The sequence below is a fragment of the Danio rerio genome, chromosome 8 (assembly GCF_052040795.2).
Source record: "Danio rerio strain M-AB ecotype USA chromosome 8, GRCz13ab, whole genome shotgun sequence".
Classification (NCBI taxonomy): domain Eukaryota; kingdom Metazoa; phylum Chordata; class Actinopteri; order Cypriniformes; family Danionidae; genus Danio; species Danio rerio.
The window spans coordinates 10,018,724-10,045,041 of record NC_141028.1 but is presented as its reverse complement, the minus strand read 5'-3'; the positions used below and the strand labels follow the sequence as shown (position 1 = coordinate 10,045,041).

Here is a 26,318-nt window from a genome sequence, read left to right as displayed (position 1 = left end):
AAAACAATTTAAAGAGCCCCTATTAAGCATTAAAAAGGTCATATTTTGGTTTTGGGGATCTCCAACAACAGTCAGATATGCATGCAAGGTCAAAAAACACTTTCATTGTCTAGTAATATGCATTTATTTTTAACTAATAATCCCAGCAACTCCCATATGATTCGTTCAGCGATTAATTTGTTCCCAAAACCCCTCCTTAGCGTGATGCTAATCTGAGCACTGAGCAGTATAGAGTCACCTTCACTACACTGGGGCATTAGGACACACACAGACCACAGATTGGGTGCCCCCTGCTGGTCTAACTAACACCACTTCCAGCAATAAACTAGCTGTGGCTATGGCTCATGCTTCTTGAGTCAAGATGATTTACGGCTAGTCGTATCAGAAATCCAACCACAGATTAGCATGTTGTCCTCGCAGAAAACGGCTCAGCCATCACACTTAACCAGGTAAGGTATTTATGCTTCAATGTAATTGATTCTACACACTTTAAATGCAGCAAGTAATATGTGAATGATGTTTGCGCATGCATTATAATTTTAGCTCGAGGGAGGGGTGTCTGGGGGGGGGCGCGATGAAATTGAACTTGGGGGGTGTGTGTCCTAAAAGTTTGAAAAACCCCTAATCTAGAGTAGGAAATTGACAAAATATGGCTTATTGCACTTGCAGGCCAGAATTAAGTCTCACAGCTTTATCAGCCTTATCACATAACACCTTATTAGGCACTGTGTTGCATGTCGGTCAGGGAGTCACTTCCTGTCTAAGTGTGCAGTTCTTGGCTAAAATAAGCTGTAATGAGGAGCCCACAGACTGTAGTGTGGCAGCGGCGTGTGGGAGGTGATCTGGGAACAGGGTTTTTATACCTGCGTCTGCTCTTCTCTGCTCTGGATGGCGGGTTCTAGACTCTGGATGGACACACACTGGCGCTCGTGGCTGTAGCTCCAGATCCAGTGATGAGGCTGAGCGTGTCGTGCGCAATCCATTTTCCGCGTGCATCTGACACACAAAAACACACGAGATGAGATAAGAGGCTGCTGAAATTTGCAGAGATTTTGAGATATCTTATAAACGTAAACGTGTCAACATTAGGGCATGCAAACAAAGTCTGAGATTTTGAAAAAAGGTGGATGGTGATTTAGGATGTCAAACTCAAACACTTTTAAAATGCCACAGAATTAATCCATTGCATGAGCAAGCAAGAAACTTAAAAACTCCAGGAGAAGAGGATGATTATTGGTGACTAAATTAAATATTGGCCGGTTTATAAACATAAACGTATTGCTAATGCTTTAGAACAGGGGTCACCAATCTCGTTCCTGGAGGTCCAGTGTCCTGCAGAGTTTAGCTTCAACTTGCCTCAAAACACCTGCCTGGGTGTTTCAAGTATACCTAGTAAGACCTTGATTAGCTTGCTCAGGTGTGTTTGATTAGGGTTGGAGATAAAATCTGCAGAACACCGGACCTCCAGGAACACGTTTGGTGCTCCCTGCTTTAGAATAATAATCCATTAATAAATTTATTTACTAACTCTAACTAAGTATGAATAATCTTGTAAAACATTTATTAATCATAGTCAAAATTTAGTAATGCACTATTTTAATCCAAAGTTGTGCTTGCTGCCATTAGTTAATGCACTGTGAGCAGGGCCGGCGCGTCCATTGAGGCGTCCTAGGCGGCCGCCTAGGGCGGCAGTATAGAGAGGGCGGCGTCCGTGATACCTCCCTTACCACCCGCATCCTCAGTTATGTCCGCGACACCTCCCTCACGACCCGCGTCCTCAGATATATTCGCGCATAGATGACAGAATAGAGGGCGGCGTGAGCGACACCTCCATCAGCACCCGCATGTCCTCAGTTATATCCGCGCATAGGGCGGCAGAAAAGAGGTCCGCGACACCTCACTTAATTTTCATAACCAGTCACTTTCGTTTTCACATTGGGGTTGAGGGCGGCGTGATTGTCCTCTGCCTAGAGCGGCAGTTCAGCTTGCTCCGGCCCTGACTGTGAGTTAACATGAACTTTATTTGCTTGAACGTTATTAAACTTAAAAACATTTACTAATATTAAAAAAAGATGAATGAATGCCAAAATAAATGAATTACAAATTTTTTCTTCATGTTATTAAATACATTAACAGAAATTAACTAAATGTACCATTACTTTAAATTGTTATCAACGTATATTATAAACAGGGCTTGACATTAACTTTTCTGATCACCAGCCATTGTGGCTAGTAGTTTTCCAACATTACTAGCCACTGTGCATTTTCACTAGCCACAATTTTATTGCTGGGAAAATATATTTTTAACACATAAATATGACTTTGACATGCTAAAATTACTTGATTTAGATTTTGCGTTATCTCCACATGCCTCCTCATTCATTTTACTTTTTGTGTGTCGTGTAGCAAACGGGTCATGCTTTCATAGTATAACAATTAGTTTGTATTTCACATGACTTTTCAGAACTCAAAATAAAGGATTTACCAAATTTATCTCTGTCCACACCAAACATTCATTCATTCATTTTCTTGTCGGCTTAGTCCTTTTATTAATCCGGGGTCGCCACAGCAGAATGAACCACCAACTTCTCCAGCAAGTTTTTCCTCAGCGGATGCCCTTCCAGCTGCAACCCATCTCTGGGAAACATCCACACACACATTCACACTACGGACAATTTAGCCAACCCAATTCACCAGTACCACATGTCTTTGGACTGTGGGGGAAACCGGAGCACCCGGAGGAAACCCACTCGAAGGCAGGGAGAACATGCAAACTCCACACAGAAACGCCAACTGAGCAGAGGTTTGAACCAGCAACCCAGCGACCTTCTTGCTGTGAGGCGACAGCACTACCTACTGCGCCACTGCCTCGCTCACACCAAACAACTAATTATTTCTTAGCCACAATTTTTAAATGTGTCAAAACAAGCAAAATAAAGCTGTATACTATACTATACGTTTTATTTAACAAAACATATGCACAGTAATGTCAAGTTTGATGTTAGTACGGTTTTATTTCAAGTCAGAAGTCCTTAAGAATGCATGCATTTCAAAACAGTTGCAATGTAAACAATGCTTTATTTTTATTACTCATTTGTGTTCTCATTAGTTTTTTATGATTCTTTGATGAATAAAAGCTTCAAAAGAAAAACATATTTGGGTTATTATTTTTATTATTATTATTTATTATTATTATTAAGTTATTAACTGTTTATTAGCACTTATAGGTATGATCTCATTTTACATCCCTAATCCTACCCAGGACCTGTTAATACCTATTAATAAGCGGCTGATTAGTTGTTTAATAAGCTCAAAGTCTAAAGAGTTAAGAGTTTGTTAATGGTTTGTTAATAGTGCCAAATCCGCTGCGTAAAACATAGGCTGGAATAGTTGGTGGTTCATTCCGCTGTAGCGACGCTTGATAAATGAGGAACTGAGGAAAATGAATTAATGATAATAGTGTGAAATTTCCATTAAAATAAAGCGACACATATTTGAAACAGAAGTGTTTTGTTACATTACTGTGACTTTTGATCCCTATTAAAAGGATATATTATTATTAACAGATACTGACATCAAATTTAACAAATTTAACAAATAGTGTAGCATCAAACCTAAAAATGATCCCTAGAAAAAACACAAACATCCCACAATAGTTGAACCGGTAGTGCAACTGCAGTGGAAGCAGAAGTCGTTGAAAAAAACAATTCTGAATCATTTCCATAGATCTTTGTATGATTAAACGAGATGTTTATGTAAAGCGAGAGGTGTGGCCTGATGGGAAGTGTGTGTTGAAAGAGCAGGCGGTAGTGTGTGTGTGCATGTGTGTGTGTAACAGCAGACAGGTGAGCTCCAGTACCTGCCCTCCAGCGAACACCAGCCGCAGTAGGGATCTCTATTTGACAGGCAGGAGTGGCAGTCTAAATGTTTCTCACACTGAGCCACATGGAGCTTCGTAACCTGAAACACACAGAGACACAAATCACAGGCTCTAAGCACTGTTCACAAATTGCAAACCGATAAAATGCAACAGAACGCAACTTTTGCATACGCGAACAGTGTGATTCTGATTGGCTGCCGAGACAAAATCACCAGCAATTATTCGACAATGGAGCAATTCCAGAGTTATGGATGTGACATTTGCAGTAAAAACTCAAAACATCAACGCACATAGAAAGTATATGTTACATTTCTTTATATTTTAACAATCAACTAACCACAGAGTAATAACATCAGAAAGATATTAATCTGTAAACATTTTTTATATATTTTAAATGAGGAAAATAAACATGCGTTATGGATGCGACCAAAAAAGTCTGCGAGTTTACAGTATACAGTAAACTGTGTAAAAACTCTGTGAATTAAACTGCACAACCCAAATAAAATAATACAAATTAAACAGATAAGCAGGCCCATAGCTAGCCTGGTAAAAGAAGTGGTTCTTTCTTTTTCTCAAAAAGCAGTCGTTTTTGCAGTCATTCGACTCATTTCTATATAAATATGATTTTTTTTTTTTTTTTGTTGGATTACACAGCGAAATCCTCTCGAGTAAAATTTACTCAGTTCAGAGGGTATTTGGTTACTCTTTAAATAAAGGCAAACAGGTTGGTAACAAGTAAAGCTGCTGTGGAGTTTGCTTAATGATCCTTTGCTGAGATTTTGAGAGATTCAATGTTTTACAGTATATTTCAGCTTTCATCTAAGGATGAGGCTGACGTCAGATGTAGTTTTAGGTTTCTCTTTTCTGTTTCTGTAATAACAGCAGGTGTTCATCATCTGTGCTCAATCATCACCGAATTAATCCTTTCATTGCCTCATTAACATGAATAACTAGTACTCAGTTTAGAGAGGGACCAAATACTATCGAAACTGAGTACATTTTACTTAAGATGATCACACTTTTTGATGTACCAAAAACATTTTCTAAACACTTTAGAAAATCTGAAAAAATAGGCTATTTATATTTAAAATACTAATTAATTACATCATATATCACTAGGGGGAAATAGGATTCTGTTAAAGCTTTAAAGTAAAAACTGTGGCCTTTTGTCAGTTATTAGACAAATAACAAACTGGCCAGCACATTCAACTTTCCTCAGTCAGAATTTGTGCATTATGATAAAAAATTATGTTAATAATAATGATGATGATAAAGATAATAATGATAATAATGTAGAGCTTCACAATTTAAGCCTCTCTTGCAAAAAAGTACATTTGATAATTCATAAATAACAAGAATAGCCAGATAATTATTATAAGTGACAATAATATGGGCAGCCTTTGGTGCTTCACAACACTTTATTGATCTCTCAAGAATAAGGTGCAAGATTTAGAATAAATTTTACTTGTAAAATGTTCTTTATTTAACAACAATACATTGAAAGTTGACTTTACTTGCATGTCTTCCTTTACTTCTTAAAGCCTTTTTCGATGGGTTATTTTAATGGCATAACTGTCAAAATAGGACAAATGAGCTAATGTATTTGGCCAAAGGAGAAATGGTCGTGCCCAACTAAGCCTGGTTTTTCTCACAAGTTTATTTTTCCTTAACTTTTGTCAATTGGTGAAGAATAATTGTAAATATAGATAATATAGATAATATACCATATACATTTTTTACTTCACTTTGGTCAATTGGTTAAGTTTATTCCTCGTCACTGGCCTGCTTGGTTTTGGGAAAAAATTGATTTATTTTATATTATTATACATTTTTGCATTTATGAGGGAAACACTGGGTTATGGATGTGACATCTCTCTATTATGGATGTGACAGATAAGACTTGGTAAAAAACTTTGAAAGGCCTGCGCTTTATTGGTTGACGTTTGCTCAATGCAAAAAACAAAACGAAACCAGACTTTCATCTGAAGAAATCTGTCATTCGAAGGATGTTTGTTAAAGCAAACGTGTAATCTCCCCTTTGAGAGTGTGAATGTAACAGATGCTGTTTGTTTCACTTGACGGCAGATAAAAGGAAGCAGTTTGTCTCCAGTACCTTTCTTTCAGTCAATACGAAGACGTTCTGTTTGGTGGCGTCCAGCAGTAGATCAGCGTTAATGGGTCTCTCTGGATCCACCTCCACTGTGTCGTATTTTGTCCCAGTACCATTTGCATGCAGGAATACCTACATTCGAAATAAAAGCACATTAAATCAGAATATGTTCAGATGCAAAAAGTCCTGCCTGAAAGTCTCAGGGGATTGGAACAACATAGGGTGAGTAATAACAACTGAATTCTGATTTTGGGTGAACTATCCCTTTATCGCAATCAATTTAATCAGTACTGGGCATGAGATTCTGATGGTATGAAGGATACTTAGATAGAAATATCATGGTATTGTGATTACTGCTCTAAAACATGTTATTTTTAAATGTTTGGGTTAAAAACAACCCCTCCCCATCATTATGTATTTTATTTTAAGAAACATTTATGATTTTTCAGAACAGTAAATGTGTCAGGCTAAATAATTGAAATGAATCATTGACTTCTGCTGTCTTCATTAGTTTTAAAAACAAAGATTTCTTTATCTTGAAAAGGCATCTTTGGACATCTTTTATTTCTCTGGATATAAATGAAGACACCACACTGTTCAGGTCCATAGTTGATCTATAGGATGATAAAGGTGCAGTATGCAAGTTTGACACCCAGTGGTTGAACTAGGTATTTCACTCCTGGTTCAAAACACATGCAAGCACAGGTTGCCAGATTGATGACATACACAGGAGTGTGCCTGACTATTGAGCCTAAAGGCTGACTTAAATTGTGTTCTAAATAAAAGCAATGGCACGCGAAAGAAGGAAAATTTTCCATATTAAATGGAGTTTTTTGTTGAAACCAACACCTCAAATTTATATTATAGAAATGTCTTCTATTTCTTGCAGCTGAAAAACAGAAAACTGACAATGATCACCTCAGGTACACCTCATGTGCTTTATTCAGTGTTAAATGATAATACTGTGAGTTTGAATGCCATTTCACATGACATGTATTCCCATACTACTGAGAGCAGCAGTAAAAATAAAATAAACTGTTTAAAATTGAACTTCAGGACTGTGACTCAGTGCAAACCAACACATATCAGTGATTCAGCATCCACATTTAATCATGTTAAAGAGCTTTAATATGTATTAATTAGATAATAAACCTGACCATTTCGTTGGGGTGCAGCGAGTGCACTATTCTGTGCTTCTGAATGGCAATATTTAAATTTCTGTCGTCTTTTGTCTGGTGCAAACAGCCAAATTACTTATCACTGTGTATCGTGTCACATAGCGTGTTGTTAGGAAACAGGTTTGCAATACAATCTGCTCACCTAATGTTTACGTTCATAATATTTATATTATTTGCTAATTAATAACCACCTCACGTGGAACTCTGAATTTGCGTCTCATTTGAGAGTCTGCTACTGTCCTCCGGAGGTCGCATTTCGGTCACGGACACACAGTTTGAGAGCCTTCCTCACTAAATGAATCAAATACACTGTTTTCCACAAAGGCAACCCGTGGTGCTGAAACATCATTGGCTAAACTAGCATTGGTCGGGTTAAAAGAACCAAAACAAAGACAGACGTTCCAGCACATAACGCACATTTTCAAAGCAGATTATCTGACTTCAGCATTGTTTTTCAGATAAACGTTCACTTAGCATGTTTCTTAAATGTCTGCAAACATATTATGGTATTTTTATGCTTTAGAAGACTTAAAAACGTACATTCAGCACAATCAATGTGAAAGCGATTTTGTTTTTCAAAGGTTTCCTGAATTGTAGGCTGACCAATAGCTTTTAATTTGGATGGTCTTTTTCTAATGGAGATACTGTTTCCCTAAAAAACTAAATAAAATAGTCGTAAACAACACTTAAAAAAAAAAAAAGCACTTACTATCACTCTAGGCATGGGACGATAACAGTTCTTAAGGTATACCGCGGTTTAAAAAAAGTCAAAAGGTGCATCACAAATCCCATACTTATGCACTATTTTACGCCATTTTGTAGTATAAATAGTGTAAGTAGTACAATCAAACTGAAAACTCTGAAAATAATAAGTGCACTTTAATGGATGGTGCACTCCTTCAGATGGTAAAATGAAGTGTGGAATGATGGACACTTCACGCACTTAACGACCGCCGCTGCTCATGAAGTGGAAGGGGCGGAGCTTTCAGGTGCACATCTTGCATAACTAGATTTATTTTGGATTTGTGAAAGCAAAATTCTCAGAGAGTGATTATAGCACCTCCCAGTGGTGAATGCAGTTATACTCATGTCAGGTATTATTTGGTACTTTGGTCATTTATTTAACTAATTTGGCAACCGGCAAACGTCACCAGGAAAACAGTTTGAATTTCAACATATTAAAAAACCTTTAGTGTTCCATTTGGGTTGACACTACATACATATACTATGCTGTTGAGTGTGTAAGTGCACAAGTACATAGTGCAAGAGTGCATAGTGTGCCATTTGGGATGCAGCTATTGTTTTAAAACCACCAAAATTTTCAGTAATATTGTTCCTAAGGTATGAGTAAGATTTCTTTATTTTATTTTTTTTCAGTACAACAGTACCTCCAGCAGAGAAAGATATCCAAAGATTCATTCATTCATTTATTTTCTTGTCCCTTTATTAATCTGGGGTCGCCACAGCGGAATGAACCGCCAACTTATCCAGCAAGTTTTTACGCAGCGGATGCCCTTCCAGCCGCAACCCATCTCTGGGAAACATCCACACATACACACACACACTCATACACTACGGACAATTTACCCTACCCAATTCACCTGTACCGCATGTCTTTGGACTGTGGGGGAAACCGGAGTACCCAGAGGAAACACACGCGAATGCAGGGAGAACATGCAAACTCCACACAGAAACGTCAACTGAGCCGAGGATCGAACCAGCGACCTTCTTGCTGTAGGGCGAACGTGCTACCCACTGCGTCGCTGATATCAAAAGATGCCGTCTTAAATTGTTAAGAAATCTGTTTTTGAAACTAATGAAGACAGCAGAAGTCAATGATGCATTATTCATTATTTAAAGTAGTCTGACGTTTTTACTGTTTCAAAATATTTTTAAAGCTTTAAAAAATAAAATATATTGTGTTTAAAGGGATGTTTTTAGTCAAACATTTAAAAATAACTTATTTTAGAGCAGCAATCACAATACCGTGATACTGTGAAACTATGATATTTTTGTCCAAGGTTATCAAACAGTCAGAACCTTCTACCCATGCCTTTACATTACAAACCATTGTAAATCGGTTATCATCTCATGCCTAGAGTGTAGCACAAACACTGCAGGGTGAATTAAGTGCTGTGGTTCATTCGGAAGTATGAACAAAAGCTTAAATTGCTAATCAAAGCGTATGCATAAACTTGCATTAAAAAAAGAGGCACAGAAAGCTCAGGCGAGTTGCATTCTCAGCAGGCCGGTGTGTTTTCCAGCATCTCGCATGCAGGAGAAGTGATACCGTGGGCTGTCTGTGATAAGTTCAGCCTGAGGAAAAATTTGGGCGGTAAACAAGCTGCTGTTTCAGAGTTTGGCCATTAATATTTCATCCAGCACCGGAGGGGATTGAGGGATGAAAAACTCCAAGCGCGGCTGCAGCCACCCCTATCAGCCGACCCAGAGCGCGCCGCATGTGACCCAATCCCCTGAGAACGCTTCTCCCCACGGCACTTACAATACGCATTCAGAACAAGTCCTCTCATGCTGATGAGAGAACAAACAAACACACACACACATACATCACACACAGTTACAGTCAGACAATCACACAGTCACACACATACGTACACACAAACACAGTCAGATATACGCACAGTCACATACAGACCGACCGACAGACAGACAAACAGGCAGACAGACATATGTGCACACACACGCACACACACAGACACACAGACACAAAGACACACAGACACACGCTTACAGACAAACACACACACACACACAGAGACAAATACAAGCAGACACACACATTCACACACAGTCGCATACAGTACACACAGAGACATACACACTAACACACACCACCACATCACACTTCCAGGCCAGACTGGGCCAGCCACACATGAATACCAGAAATTCCCAAATAAAAAGCGGACAAAACCGATAGATCATGAGAGATTGTGGCCCCAAAACAGATTAGCAGAAAACTGAGGATGTTTCTGGAGCTGAATAAATTTTGTTGATTGACTTTAAAGAAACAGGTCATCCAAAACAGATCCATTCAATTGTATTGCACTTTATTCCATCATCTTAAAGGGAGAGTTACCCAAAAAGGGAAGAAAAGAAAGCCAAGAAACACAATCGGTCAACATTTATTCATCTTCCACTTGCACCAAATCGGTCTGAGTTTGTCTGTTGAACACAAAAGAAGTTACTTTTAAAGAAACCAGTAGCCATTGGCTGTTTTTCTTTCCTATTATCCTACTATAGATGGAAATGGCTAGCGGTTTCCAACTAAAAGAAAATCATAACGCTTGAGTTTTGCTACGGTTACGCTTTCGTCCACACTACCCCGGAGTTTTTGAGCCCCGAAAACGGACTGTTTTAGAAACGTTGAGGAGGTTGTTTTCATTTTAATGCTGCTCCGTGTCAGTGTGGATGGGGGAAAATGGAGATGTGATTGGGGTTTTTCTCAATATTAAGTGCACAAAGTTCAATCTTGCATCCTTTCTTTATAAGTTCAGACGTCGCAAGTATGATGTGGAAAACAAACTCCCGAGAAGGCGAGAACTCGGGTAAATCTTCAAGGGCAACAGTGTACTTTATAATGTCATTCACATCACCCTGGCTATCTTAACAATAAGAAAAATAATATAAGCAACTGCCTATTTTCATTTTGATATTAACTTAACAGGCACCAAAAATGCTAAGGCATTGTGTACCTACATATTTATATAACCGTCATCTTCACTGTATGTATATTTATAACAAAGCGGAGCCTATAACATAACTGCCTCCTTTCATTTTCATTGAAGAATATGAAACATACCCTCTCTTTTGCTGAATATCAGTTTTAATATTCAATAATAGCCATTATAAAAGTGTAACGTACAATAAGTTTATACGATATAGGAAATAAAGACAAGTCATTCAGTCAAATGAGCAGAATCAGTGTACGCGGTGGTTACATAAATTAATACATTAACTTATCTTTGTGCTCAGCCAAAACACGTTACCTGAAAAAAAATGATAGACTCAAAAGACGGAAGAGTTGTTAGATAGAGACCTGATGAGTTAAATATCACATCTAACAAGTATAGTGAGATGAAATTCAGCTGGATATCCTTGATGAACAGTCCAACGTGCGCTGATCTCACCTGGGGAGGTGTGCGTGTGCTTAAAGCAACCGCTGACTGCCCGGAGCTCAGATCTCTGCATATGCTGCAGCGCATGTCAGAGTGTGCATTTTGAGCGGTGTAGTGTGGATGGAGCTGTTCAGAAATGCTAGGTGAAATGCAAATATTGACAAGGATCATTTTCATTTTAAAAAACTGTTTTAAAACTAAAACGCATTAGTGTAAACGGGGCCTAAGCCAATGGATAGTGAATGAGTTTAAAAAATGATAACAAAAAATAAAGAAGCCTTTCAGATTAGAAATCAGTTTATTCGTAGACGTCTAACCTTAACAAACTGAAAAGATGAAATTAATTGAAAGGTATTTTTAAATCATAGAAAGCAGAGCCCAAAAGCACACCTCAAACCAACATACGTTTATATGGACACCAATAATTCGATTAAGACAATTCTCTAATTAACAGGGCCGGAGCCAGCTGAACTGCCGCTCTAGGCAAAGGACAATCACGCCCCTAATCTATTCTGCCACCCTAGGAACTATTGAACTATTACCGTCATGTAGGACTTTTCGGCGCGATTTGCGACAGGATAGTACACGCACACATACACACACACACACACACACACACACACACACACAAACACAAACGTTTGTTTTTGTGAAAAGTGGGGACATTACATAGGTTTCCATTCATTTTATACTGTCCAAACTGTATATTGTATTGCCCTCGCCCCACCTCACCCCTAAACCCAATCATCACAGGAGACTGTGTGCAGCCTTACTCTCTGATTAAACTCATCTTGTGGGATTTATAAGCATTTTGAGAAATGAAGACTTTACCAATGTCCTCATATTTAACCTCCTTTTCGTCATACCTGTGTCATACCCATGTCATACTACAGATTTGTGTCCTGATATGTCACAAAAACACGTACACACACACACACACACACACACATGGGGCATGTCCGAATGAAAGTGAAAGTGCCAAACTATAGTTAAAGTTGACAAATTAATAATGAAACCCGAAATTACATGAAACTCCAGAGGAAATGCGGATATCGCGGTAACGCAATGATGTTAATCGAATTATGTGCTATAACATGTAAAACGGGACCATGAAAAAAACATTCAAAAAGCAACTCATGTAAACAGCTTAATCTTATTGTTCTCTTACATTACTCTCTCATTACATTCTCTTATTACAATTCTATTGTGATGTTTTGAATGACAAAAGTAAAGGAAAGGAAAACGGAAACAAAATGGAAAACGAAACGATTCTCTTAATTAGATTAAGGCAAATAATTTAATTACTGCTGTCCAAGTAAACATTGTGAATGTGAGGTGTTTACCAGCAAATATGAACTTTTCCAGAAAGGTTTGCAAGTTTTCAACTGAGCAAACTTTAAATGAACTTTGTTTTAGCCTGATTTGGCTAGCAGTACCATCACAGCAGTTCATTCATGTGCACATCACTTGAATAAATCAGGGCCTTGAATCTGAGCTTCAATGGCATAGCAGAGCTTCCAGGAGGGATTTATTTTCTTCAATGCAAAATGACTCAATCTTTGCATTATACAGGCACCGTTGCTTTTGGGAGCTTATCGCACAGAAAAGATTAGCATAAAGTTTCTGCACAATTTCGTTTTTTGTTCTTTTGAATGACGAGTTTTGAGTGTACTGTTCCTTTAAATCCTACCATGCAAAAAGGAGTCGATAATCATGTATTTCTTTTCACCTCGCATGACTCATGAATTAATTCTACCCTACTCCTCCTTAAAGATAACAAGAGATTCAAACCTTCCTGCACTCTCTTGTCCATGGGCCTTAAATAGCAGCTAAATTGTGACATATGATGTTTTTAGGCTTTGAAAGGTGTCACTGTCTCAATTCCAGTAGCCTTGAACCACTAGATACGATACAAGAATATCCAAATTGTGATGTATTTGTTCCAAAAACGATAAGCTAATGCAACTCCGGGAGCAAGGACAGGCTATTATACCTTCCTCAAACGTTGTGTGCTGATAAACAATGTAACCCCACACAAGCTGAACTCCAACTGAACCACCCAATTTTAATAACACAATATTACCCTGCCGTGGGGTGGCTTGCTCATTACTGGCAACTTAGCGCTTAATGACAGATTATGATTACTCCATGTGTTTGCTTTTCAATAAAGAAGTCTTTAATGATGGTAAACAGACTTTTAAATTCAGTTCTTCACGCTGCTTTTCCCCATTATGCTTCGGTGACGAATGGTGGGTGTTTAATGGTTAAGGATTTGTGCTGCTTACACAGAAATTGCAGGTTTGGTTGCACTAAAGTGTGATCTGGGATGAAAAATAGCATGGCTGGTAATAGGTAACAGTGAGTCATACCTTGTGCAGCCTTCCGCTTTTGTCTCCTAGCAGGACTATGGTGTGGCCGACCTCGGTTGCCGTGGTGACAGCGGTGATGGGAGGAGTCCAGGTGAACGCGGGAGTGGCATGGAGAGGAATGGCGCTGGCGATTGGGCTGGGTGTGTGTTCGCCTCCACATGGGTACTCGGTCAGAGAGTCCTGCATGACAACACAAACAGATCATCACAAATACATCCTTTATTTTTAAAACAGAGAGAAAACATGTTCATTTTGCTAGTTAAAACAGTGAGTAAACCTGTTGTAGCTTGAAATTGTTCATTTGACAGTAACTTGATTACAAGTTATAAATTTATTAAGCAAATTTTTATAGTTATGCACATACACTCGCTGGCCACTTTATTAGGTACACCTGTCCAACTGCTTGTTAACGCAAATTTCTAATCAGCCAATCACATGGCAGCAACTCAATGCATTTAAGCATGTAGACATGGTCAAGACGATCTGCTGCAGTTCAAATCAAGCATCAGAATGGGGAAGAAAGAAAATTTAAGTGACTTTGAATGTGGTTGTTGGTTCCAGACAGTAACTCTAATAAGCACTCGTTACAACCAAGTGGTGCTCGCTGCAGAGCCATTTAAGGAGAGGTGAGCTCCAGAGAGGGGGAGCTTAAGCTTGAGCTCCACCTTTTTTGCACTTCTTCTACGAGTGATGTCACTGGGGGTAGGGTTAGGGGTGGGGTTGGTGTACGCATTAAAACAGCTTACAGGAGGAGGAGCGACAGCTCATGCTCCCCCTCTCTGGAGCTCACCTCTCCTCAAATGGCTCTGCAGCGAGCACCCTCTCGTTACAACCGAGGTATGCAGAAGAGCCTCTCTGAATGTACAACACGTCCAACCTAAAGGCGGATGGGCTACAGCAGCAGAAGAACACATTTAGATGGTAGAGTCAGAATTTGGCATCAACAACATATAAGCATGGATCCATCCTGCCTTGTATTAACACTACAGGCTGCTTGTGTAAGGGTGTGTGGCATATTTTCTTGTCACACTTTGGGCCCATTAGTACTAATTGAGCATTGTGCCATTGCCACAGCCTACCTGAGTATTGTTGCTGACCATGTCCATCCCTTTATGAAAACAGTGTACTCAACTTCTGATGGATACTTCCAGCAGGACAACGCGCCATGTCAAAGCCCGAATCATCTCAGACTGGTTTTTTGAACATGACAATGAGTTTGCTGTACTCAAATGGCCTCCACAGTCACCAATACTGTGGAGTCCTCCAATAGAGCACCTTTGGGATGTGATGGAACGGGAGAAATCCACAGCAACTGCGTGATGCTGTCATGTCAGTATGGACTAAAATAAATGAGAAATATTACCAGTACCTTTTTAAATCTATGCCATGAAGGATTAAGGCAGCTCTGAAGGCATAAGATACTATTAAGGCGTACCTAACAAAGTGGCCGGTGAGTCTAATTAGTGTGACAGTTCACCCAAAATATTTAATTACCTTATCATTAATTTTCCATCATGTGGAGAAGATTTAATCTGCATTTGGAAATTTCTTCCTTCTGTTAAACACAAAAGAAGATATTTTGAGTCAATGGGTTTCAGCTGCCAGCATTTTGTAAAATATCTTTTTTTTGCGTTTAACAGATGAAAGTAACTTCTAAAGAGAGAATTAATCTCATATAAATCAAATAATAGTAAAATAAAACTCAAAATAGGTTTTGAACAAGTGAAGGGTAAGTAAATAGTGTCAGAATTTTCTTTTTTGGGTGAACTATCACTTTAAGAATATTAAGGCCACAAGTTTACTCACATTTTCTAAAAGTTAAAATCAGCTAATCACTTTGAAGCAATGGGTTTACTCACTTTTTTATGTAAAATGAACTAATCACTTTTCACATAGTTTGAAAAGTTCTGACAGGAATATTTGGGAATTCCACAGTTACTCCCTGTCTCTCGTCACATTTAAATCCAGCTGCAACCTCACAAGTTAAAGTTAAGATTTAACAGTGGTGCATGAAAACACTTTCAGTCCAGTTTTAGTACGGTTCTCTGTTTGCATTAGTGGAGAAATGCAGACTGTAACTGTCTTGAAAACCCATTCAGTTCTGGAATATTTATACATAGCAGTTCTGAAAAGATGCTATTCTCAATTCCCAACATATAAACTGATTATATGCTTCAGCTGACAACTTTATTCAGTGCACAGAGGACTCAATTTCAGCCTACCTTTATTGATGATGACAGTAGTGAGTGTTATTACAGCACATTAAAAGCACACTTCCACTCAAAATTGTGAACACTTTGAAAAAAAATTGCAAACTAATATAATATTTTAATTTAATGAACAGTGAAGTGATGGAAAAGCTGCTAGCAAGTGGCCGTCATACACTACTTCTTCGATAATTGTAAACTGCATCAGTGTATGCACCTCATTAAAGGGCAGCTATTATGCAAAAAAAATAGTTTTATTAGGGTTTAAACGCAGTTATGTGGCAGCAATGTGTAAATATTACCAGCTTCTAATAGTAAAAATGTATACATTTAATTTTTTTATAATCACACTTCATAAAAGCAGTCTGCAAGAACACTTTGATTGACATTGGCTGCGTCCGAAACCGCATACTTCCATACTATAAAGTACACTAAAATCAGTATGTGAGCCGAGTAGTACGTCCGAATTCATAGAATTCGAAAATCAGTATGCGAGAAGTACCCGGATGACTTACTACTTCCGGCGAGATTCTAGAATGCGCATCCCATGCATGCTGTGCTATCCCATGATGCCCCGCGAGCAAATTCATGAATGGGAGTAAAGCGACGCAATTGACGCAGGTAGGTCCCATGACAATGACAAAATGGTGGATGTAGTACGTCCAAATTCCATTCATACTTTTCACATTCATACTGTATAGAACATACTTTTCTAAATGCCGAGTAGTACGTTTAAATTCAAATGCAGTATCTACCGAGTAGTAGGCGGTTTCGGACGCAGCCCTACTCTCTTTGCACGAGTCAGAGAAGGAACGCCCCATCCATAAGTGACGATCTCTCCCTCATTAGATTAGGGCAATAGTCTTGTTTTTGAATCTGCCAATAGGCTGACACATATTATGCTCCGCCCTCTTTTGAAAAAGAGCACAATCTCATTTGAATTTAAAGCGACAGTCACATTAATGGCACCATTAGGATCAAAATAGGGTTGGGTCATAAGATGATGCCATGGACATCACAATGCTGAGCCGGCATTGCGATCCTCCACCCCGCACCCCGTTTTAGCAGCAACCCGCACGCGAATAATACACACTGCCCCTTTTACCCTCATACATCCTAGTTTTAAAATGCCATTTTAGAACAAAAACGATTTACGTCCACACTGGTGTTACATCTAGCATTTTTGAAAAGCCCTCCGTCCACGCTGAAAACGCACATAACATAACCACACACACACACACACACACATACACATACACACAAACACATAGTCTGTCATGCACTAAAGCTCATGATTGCGTCTGCACTCCAGCAGTCAGCAGGTGCTTAGAGCACAAAATCCCAGTGAGCAGTGCACGTCAAGGACGTACTACTGGATCGCATCTCATTATAGTTGTTAAACTTGATATTTAATTAATCTCGTCTCTATCTAACGACTCTTCGGTCTTTTGAATCTATCAGGTAAACGTGTTACAGCATAAGTGAACTGCTTCAATCTTTCGCTTTCACGCTTGTACTTAATAATTTTAGTGAAAACCTCAGATACTGTTGGCTGTGCACCTTTTTTTACCAGTCGTAAGTTTGTCGACACAGATCACTCTGCCTATTCATGCCAAAATCCTTCGGAGAAAAGTGATTGACAGGTTGAAATTTGTTATGGTTTGGTTATGGGTAAAACAAAGACCATGCGTGTCAGGTAAACGGTAGGCTACAAATAATTAATTTGTTATGAATTAATGAATTATTCATAAATAATTAATTCACCGCTGCCTATGACAACGATGCCATCGTCCATCGCGATGTTTCACATTAGACATCGTACAATGCCAAATTGGTCGACATTGCCCATCCCTAATTTAAAGCCTAAAAGGGACAGTTTCAAAGAGTTATAAAGCATTATTTGTGTAGCTGTAACATCCCATACACACTCTAAGAAAATCAGAGACTTATTTTACATCTTAATACATCCCCTTTGAGTTGCATGAAAGAATTTCCAGACTGTCCAAGCTAGAATATGAAGATGCACAAATACAGCAGTTTTCATAGTTTTAACAACTTTACTTTAATACTAACATTTGACTTGTATTGGTAATTCACATGCAATGTCATGCAACACATTTGTAATATATGCAATTTGGCTACACTTGGAATTCAGTCAAAGGAAATATAAACAGTTTAGGAATTAATGAATGTTAAATGTTTTGGAAATAATGAGATTCAAGTTAATCACACAGCTGTGCGCCCACACGCTTTCAAAATTGAGTCAAAATCCCTGTGAGACGACGCATTATGAACAATTAATATCCAAAAATGCACGCAGCATGTTAAACACGAGCTCTAAAAACTGGGCAAGCACCAAAAGTTTCCAGTCAACAATTAACATTTGGATGGACCCAGAAACATCCTGTCCTTGCTGGGTGCATTAAATCAATACTAAAAATGCTCAGCTGCTTTATTATGGTGTCTGTCAAACGCAACCCATCATCTCTGTTGATTTTTAGATGCACTCTCGCTGGAGCCAGCCACGGGTCTGTGAGCCCTGACCTAATGCTATTCTAGAACTGCAGCTGCCAGAGGACGGACAGACACAATACCTCAGCTCACAGACCAAGGGGAGTGGCTGCACGGGACAGCGGAACAGTGGCACGCAACTGAAGTCAAAGGAGGTCAAATACAGGAACACCACACACACCTACTGCTTTGGAAAGGAGATAATTGCATCCATTCTGTATTACTTTATAATGAATTATTGAAATGGCTATAACTGCTATAATCACAACATGAACATCACAACCTTAAAGGGGTAGTTCACCCAAAAATAAAATGACCTTATCATTTATTCTCCCTCATGTTGCTTTAAGTTTTCTTTTATCTGTTAAACACAAAAGAAGATATTTTAAAGAATGCTCATGGCTGGCACCCATTGATTTACATTGTAGTAAAAGAAGTACTATGGAAGTCAATGGGTGCCAGCAACAAACATTTTTCAAAATAAATGGTTTGAGTTTAACAAAAGAAGATAGTTTGAAGAATGCTCATGGCCCGGCCCCCATTGACTTACATTGTAGTAAAATAAGTACTATGGAATCGATTGGTGCCAGAAACAAGCATTTTTCAATATATCTCGCTTGAGTCCAACAAAAGAAGATGTTTTGAAGAATGCTCAGGGCCAGCTCCTATTGATTTACATTGTAGTAAAAGAAGTACTATGGAAGTCAATGGGTGCCAGCAACAAACATTTTTCAATAAAATCTGTTTAAGTTTAATAAAAGGAGACATTTTGAAGAATGCTCATGGTCGGCACCCATTGATTTACATTGTTGTAAAATAAGTCCTATGGAAGTCAATGGGTGCCAGCAACAAGCATTTTTCAAAATATCTGGTTTGAGTTTAACAAAAGAAGATATTTTGAAGAATGCTTATGGCCAGCACCCATCTGTTTACACTGTAATAAAGTAAGTACAATAGAAGTCAATGTATGCCATCAACATGCATTTTTCAAAACATCTTATTCTGAGTTCAAGATATTTTGAAGAATGCTCATGGCTAGTACCATTAATCTACATTGTAGTAAAATAAGTGCAATAGAAGCCAATGGGTGCCAGCAACAAGCATTTTTCAAAATGTCTTGTTTGAATTAAACAAAATAAGATATTTTGAAGAGTGCTCATGATCAGCACCTATCGATTTACACTGAAGTAAAAAAAGTACAATGGAAGTCAATGGGAGCCAGCAACAAGCATTTTTCAAAATATCTGGTTTGAGTTTAACAAAAGAAGATATTTTGAAGAATGCTTATGGCCAGCACCCATCTGTTTACACTGTAATAAAGTAAGTACAATAGAAGTCAATGTATGCCATCAACATGCATTTTTCAAAACATCTTATTCTGAGTTCAAGATATTTTGAAGAATGCTCATGGCTAGTACCATTAATCTACATTGTAGTAAAATAAGTGCAATAGAAGCCAATGGGTGCCAGCAACAAGCATTTTTCAAAATGTCTTGTTTGAATTAAACAAAATAAGATATTTTGAAGAGTGCTCATGATCAGCACCTATCGATTTACACTGAAGTAAAAAAAGTACAATGGAAGTCAATGGGAGCCAGCAACAAGCATTTTTCAAAATATCTTGTTTGAGTTTAACAAAAGAAGATATTTTGAAGAATGCTCATGGCTGGCACCCATTGATTTAAACTGTTGTAAAATAAGTACAATGGAAGTCAATGGATACCAGCAATGAGCATTTTTTCAAAATATCTTATTTTGTGTTCAAACTCAAATAGGTTTTGAACAACTGGATAAATGATGACAGAATTGCATTTTTGGATGAACTATACCATAAAATCTAAATTAAATAAGAACTGACTCTATTTACTTTCTTAAATCCTTTACATTATTGAGGACTGAAGCATTTAAGCTTCATCAAAGAGTCACAAAATTGTTGACATGATCCAGCCTAATAATGATATATGCATATTATTATGTTTTATGTTCCCGAGCAATATATAATATATAACCAAATAGCAACAAATAGCAATATATAACTAACAGTAAACACACTAACAGTGGCATGGTTGAGGCGACATTACTGTGTTTTTGAGGTGAGAGGTTCAGTGGGCTTCTGTGTTTATTGGTCACTGGGGCGGGGAGCCCAGAGAGGATATGGGTCAGCGAAACTCAAACCAGCTGCAGAGTTAAGCTGGATTTACCCACCTCCCAGAGGCTGCACACACACACACAACAAACCACTCCTTTTCATTTCCAAGCTCATTCTAATACAAACTAGTGTCTTTAATACAGGGAGAAACGCATAAATTAAAGAACTCATTTGTCATATATATATATATATATATATTTTTTTTTTACATGTAAGATTTTTTATTTCTGTTTTTAGTTTTTAGGACAACAGTATCTCCAGCAGAAAAGATAACCAACAGATCTCCAATGTCCCGTTCCCATAGTGGTTTCAACATTTGTTAATACGAACCACAACCTATACAAACAACAACATAACTAAAATTGATGTGCACTCAAATTTAAAAGGAATAGTTCCCCCTGAAATCTGAATTTGCTCATTATTTACTTCTATTTACAATAGAAGATATTTTGAAAGAAGCTGAAAACCTGTAACCATTGACTTCCATAGTGAAAAAAACATACTCTTGAAGTCAATGGCAGTAGCGGTTCTAGTTTAAATGGCACCCTGGGCGAACTTTAATTTTGTTGACTTGCAAAATCGCTGTGGCGACACTTCTGCACAAAAGGCTGCTACTCTGGTTTCACAGTGCATAAGCAGTGTGTATTTTATCAGCGTGCATGCAAACAACCAGAATTCACACAGGAGCATGTGAGGAGAGTGGGAATTGTTTTCTTTGCGCATGCTCCAATTTGCTTTCACCAGCGTTGTTTCGGTTGCACATCGAGAATAGCAAACTTGTGCATGCAGAAGATGCCAAACGTGAATGGCCCCTAAAGTCTTTCTTCTGGGATTACCACTCTAAATTAATACAATTGCATAAAGTAAATCATATCTCAATGCTTTTACTAGGGGACTTTTTTTTGCACTGTCTCCCTGTGCCACCCCCAGCAAGATGCCATCCTGGGTGATATCCCATATTGATCATGTCTAAATCTGCCACTGGTCAATGGTTACAGGTTTTCAGGTTGAAATTATCTTCTTTTGTGTTCAACAGAAGAAAGAAAAAGTTTTGTAACAAGTGAAGAGAGTAAACAATGGCAGAATTTTCATTTTTGGGTGAACTATCCCTTTAAGAAAAAAACCTAAAGGGAACTACTTGTTTTGTTATGCTAAAATGCCATTACAGTACATGTTTAAATCCTTAAACTGAAGATGAAAATATCTCTGAAATCCACAGAATGGAGATTTAGATTCAGCACTGTGTCATACAAAAGTCTGGGATCTACTGCTGCATTCGTTATGCCGTGTGGATTAGCACTGGCGCAGGCAGCTGGACGCTAATCTGTGTCAGCACTGAGGCAGCTGCCACTCGCACACACTTACACCCCTGTCACAAAAAAAAAGCCCCTGCTGACCCTGATCTGTCGCCAAGAAACCACACGCCACACTGTCTTACACGACCGGGCTAATAGGCCGATATCTTGTGGATTCCCTTAACTATATTTCCCTACTTATCGCTCTTTAGCTGCGGATTTACTCCTCATTAAAAGCGGCAACAATCACAGGGCCACTCCCTCAGTCTGCTAGCTGAAAGTCTTTTAAAGCCATGCTGAGCTAGGTGGGAAGAATTGCCTGAGATTGGCAATAGAAGTGGATCCTTAAATGCCAAAAAAGCATACACATCTATATCATTGCCTAAATAGGCAGGTATTTGAATGAGTCTGCAGCAGAACTGACTGGAAAGGTTTAGGAAACTACCACCTGAACATTTTCAGCATTGCTGAATCACTTGGACTGACTCAACATATCATTTCAGCATCAATATTTCAATGTGCACATCTACAATCAGTGGACAAAATTAAGGGGGGTTTGGGGGGATGCACCGATCCCGATACTTCGATCGGATATCGGTTCCATACCGCATATTTTTGCTGGATCGGGTATTGGCCAGCTGGTACCGATCCAAACCCGATCCTAGGTGTGCACTATATTCTGTGTAATTTATAAGCCAACAAAAGCCAGGAAGGCAGCCTATTGTAAGGCACTAGAAAGTTGTCATGTAGGGCTACTATATCCCAAATGTTCTGAAGCCATACTATAGTTTAATGTAAGGTACAGATAAATATACAAGTGCTTAATTTCATGCTCAGTTCAGAGCTTCCCGCCGCTGCGCCTGTAAATCATTCTCCATTTATACACAATTCAAACTGCGTGTTGCATTCATGACAACACAAACAACTTTCCCAAAGACTATTTGTTCCTGTTTGTTTGAATAATTAGTGGAGAAATTCATTTAGTTTTACATTAAACGGGTTAATTTTGACCTGCAACATGGAGATCATTGCTGTTTCTAAATCATATTGCACTGTGTCTGTTTAGACCAGCAGATAGCATTTACAACACAGGAGTAGAGAGGATTATTACCTGCTCTTCACACACAGAGTAGGCCTACCTGAAATTTTGAATTAGAAAAGGCTAAATATTATGTTAGACAGATCCTCAACGTACTGATTTCTTCCCTTTGTGCTGCTGTTTTGGAAGTGTCCGTAAACCGGAGGCCTGCGCCTGTGTCTCAGTGATGCTTCATTCATGCACCGGCTGTGCAGACGCGACATGCGCCACTCTGTAAAATTATTCTCACAACAAGTTTCTGTTTTCTCATCCTTCCGACCAAGCTTATTCTTCCAAGGGGAATACTGTAAATGGTAATAGTTTGTAAAGCCTGGCTCACTGTGGTCAAAGTAGTTGATTAAATTAATAAAAGTGAAACTGACGGGCGCAATATGGATTGTCATTAACAGAAAATGATTTAGCCTAATATAGGCTGCTCTGAAACTGAATATTTCACTGTAATTTTATATATTAATATTTTATTTAACAGGTCTGTTTGTCAGTTTGTGCGCTGATAAGCGAACCTTGTTTTGAACTTCACCTCAAATATTCTTGTTTATTTTGTAGATAACTGACCAACAAAAATACAATAAAATAACCAACAAATTATACCAAACCAAATTCCTTTCAAAAAGATAATTTTTCCGACAAAAAAGATCATTTTTCAGATATGCTTTCAATTTCTCCGTCTCACTCGCAACGTTTTTTGGCGAGGGAATGTTTATTAAGTAAAACTGGTCTCAGAAAGTTTAGTTTAGTCTGCTTCAAACCTGCAGGAAAATATCAGGCTTTGCTAAAAGGCTGGTTATTTTACCAACGATTAGTGTCAATAGTGGTAGCCTGTTACAGATTTCTCAGAAAAATCTTAATATTAGAAAAGGAAACATAAGCTGGACCACAACAGATCAGATCAAAGTCATAACTAATGCTCAAGGAATGTAGCCAACAGTATATAGCAAGCATCATGTTTTAGGTAGATTGTGTCATCTGTCATATACAGTAGTCCTGTAGGAGCGTTGTTTTTACTAAAGAAGATATATTAGTTGAGTTTATCACCAGAACTATAGAAACTGTATTATGCAAAAAAAAAACAAAAAAAACATAGTATTGGGATCGGATCTGTATCAGTCGATACTCAGATTTTTGGTTTTGAGATTGGATCGGTTCTAAAATAATGTTATCGGTGCATCCCTAGGTCAGACCCCCCAAATTAAAGCTTGATCCCTCCTGAAGGACATCAAAACAAGATGTATGCCCTTTAATAGTTAAGAAATAGTTTGCTCTGATCTGTATCCTAAATAATATTAATAATTTAAATAATAAATGATTTAAATATACATTTGACCACCCCTATAATAGTCCATACCATTGTAAAAGCATGTTAGCGCCAAAAAATATAAATTCAACAGTTTGAAACCAGCAAATCTAGAGCACCAAAAGACAGCATAAGTGTTCACAAAACCTGTTTCCCTTAATGCTTATTTTATATCACAAATGTCACTGAGAACCACTCGACATCCCTCAAAACAATGAAACATAATAACGAGTTTGATTAATAAATTAGATGTAATTGAATGAATATTTAAATTTGGCATATTTCTAAACATAATTGAAAAACTCAAATCATTGTACTTACGTAGTTTTTCTCAGGAAATGAAGTTTCACAAATTAATTTCGAGAGGAGCACGTGATATGATTGACTGCAGCTGGCCACTCATCTACACTCATTGGCTAGCCAATCGGATCGATCCAAACTCACTATAAATAACCTAGCTAAGATCTACTCCCTTATCTTCGTTTTCTGAAGAAACCCCCATCCACCCCTTCTCCTCCTTTCCTTTTTTGCAGAGGGGAGCTCTCGAGAACACCTAACCTCGTACTCCTCTCACATGCTTTATGGACCTGGCAGGAGCCCTGGGCTCAACTATCTCCGAGCTCAGGGTTCTCTCCCGGGACAGCATGCCAAACCTGCTAACTTACTAACAAGTTGTCAAACAGTATCTAAGTGTGAACTCTTGAATTGTAATTTACTAAGAAGTTTTAAAAACGTGTGCTTTTACTTTCCCTAGAGTACATTTTTAGTACAGGATTGGTACTTTTGTGAGATCATGATATAAGATATTTGTCATATCGGCTTTTTAGGAATAACAGGTAAACATAGGCCAACAACTTACCTGTGGAAGATTCAGACATCTGGAGGACACTTCATACTCAATGTATGCCTTCTCTTTGTTATTGACATCTTTGCCTTCCTGTGTGTAACACAGTAGCTGGGCAGCATGCAGAGCTTTGTCCAGCTCCTCCACCGTGTACACACAAAGAGCCGACTTGTCTGTGGGTGTAGGAGTTGATGCTTGTCCCATGGCCATAGCCACAAACAGCGCAGGTTGCTCCCGGTGAAAGCCAAGCACGGCCGCCTGAGCCAGATTATATCCTCCATTGCAAGAAAGCGGCACCTCCACGTAAGAGTAAAAAAAGGGGTCTCCTGCACAGAGTCTGGACACATACGTTCGGTACTCTCGTCTGCCCCACACGTCGCGCCGAGAGAACACAAAGTAGACGTAGCTGTTGTGGTGGAACGCATTCACAAAGTGGTTGTTGTATTCAGAGTAGCTTCCGACCACCAGCTTACCAAGTTCTTCATGGGAGAACGCCGGTGCAGAATGTCGCTCAACTGGGGTTAAACGTCGCATTGTGATTGGTGGGATCCCACCAGGTCCTTTACTGGTGTAGCCCCGCCCGACGAGCATAAGAGGAACTCCTTTTTGCTCCACCACAACACCAACCGTGGACACTCTTGGGTCATTCGCCGCCACATACTGTGTGTCCACAGGGTTGTCGGTCTTGTACAGCACCTGAGAGACATTATGCAAGCTTCTCTTCTCACAGATGCCCTGCAGGACTGTCCCACAAACTATCAAGCTGGACGAGTTCCCTCCTCTTACCTCCTCCAGCAACAGAAGCTTATTGGTGTTATCTGTAGTTGCTGCCTGAGTGCAATCATTAGGATCAATGGGAGGCAAGCAGTCCGGGCTGTCCAATTTAGGGCCTGTTTTGCCCCAGGAGAGCAGCTGCAAGTCCGGGGAAAGGTGGTAGAGGACATTTACCGCTCCTATGTAGACGTGGCCTGAGTGGCTGTCCAGCAGGAGGTGGTTGAGCCGGGAGCCATTGAGGGAGATGAATGCTGGGGGACTCTGAAGATGACCGAGGGCCAGAGGCAATACTAGAGGCCACCACACGATGGCGAGGAGCAGCAACAGGGGAGCAGCAGCTGGCATGGCACCCCCTCACCTGCTGAAAAAGAGATAGGGATCAAGAAGAAAGAAAGAGGGGGAGGTTGAAAAGAAGTGTCAATGTCAATTTTTTTAAATATAGCATTATTAAACACAAGCAAAGATTGACCAA

General features: G+C 38.9%; 1 protein-coding gene across 5 annotated transcripts in view; it reads right to left on the bottom strand.

The window, feature by feature from the left end:
* Window positions 1-26,318, bottom strand: part of plxnb3 (plexin B3) — a 192,456-nt gene that overhangs the window by 67,863 nt on the left and 98,275 nt on the right. For 3 of the 5 annotated variants that reach the window (XR_015497540.1, XM_087264222.1, XM_087264221.1), the window contains exons 2-6: window positions 25,088-26,207; window positions 13,674-13,853; window positions 5,994-6,122; window positions 3,860-3,960; window positions 864-996 (exon numbers count right to left, since the gene is read on the bottom strand). Coding sequence is in view for 4 of the 5 variants with exons in the window: in XM_087264222.1 (XP_087120348.1) it covers window positions 864-996; window positions 3,860-3,960; window positions 5,994-6,122; window positions 13,674-13,853; window positions 25,088-26,191 (1,647 nt within the window). In the remaining variant the exon portion in view is untranslated. The remainder of the gene's footprint in view (window positions 1-863; window positions 997-3,859; window positions 3,961-5,993; window positions 6,123-13,673; window positions 13,854-25,087; window positions 26,208-26,318) is intronic. The other 2 variants (XM_087264224.1, XM_087264223.1) reach the window with 1 other exon arrangement.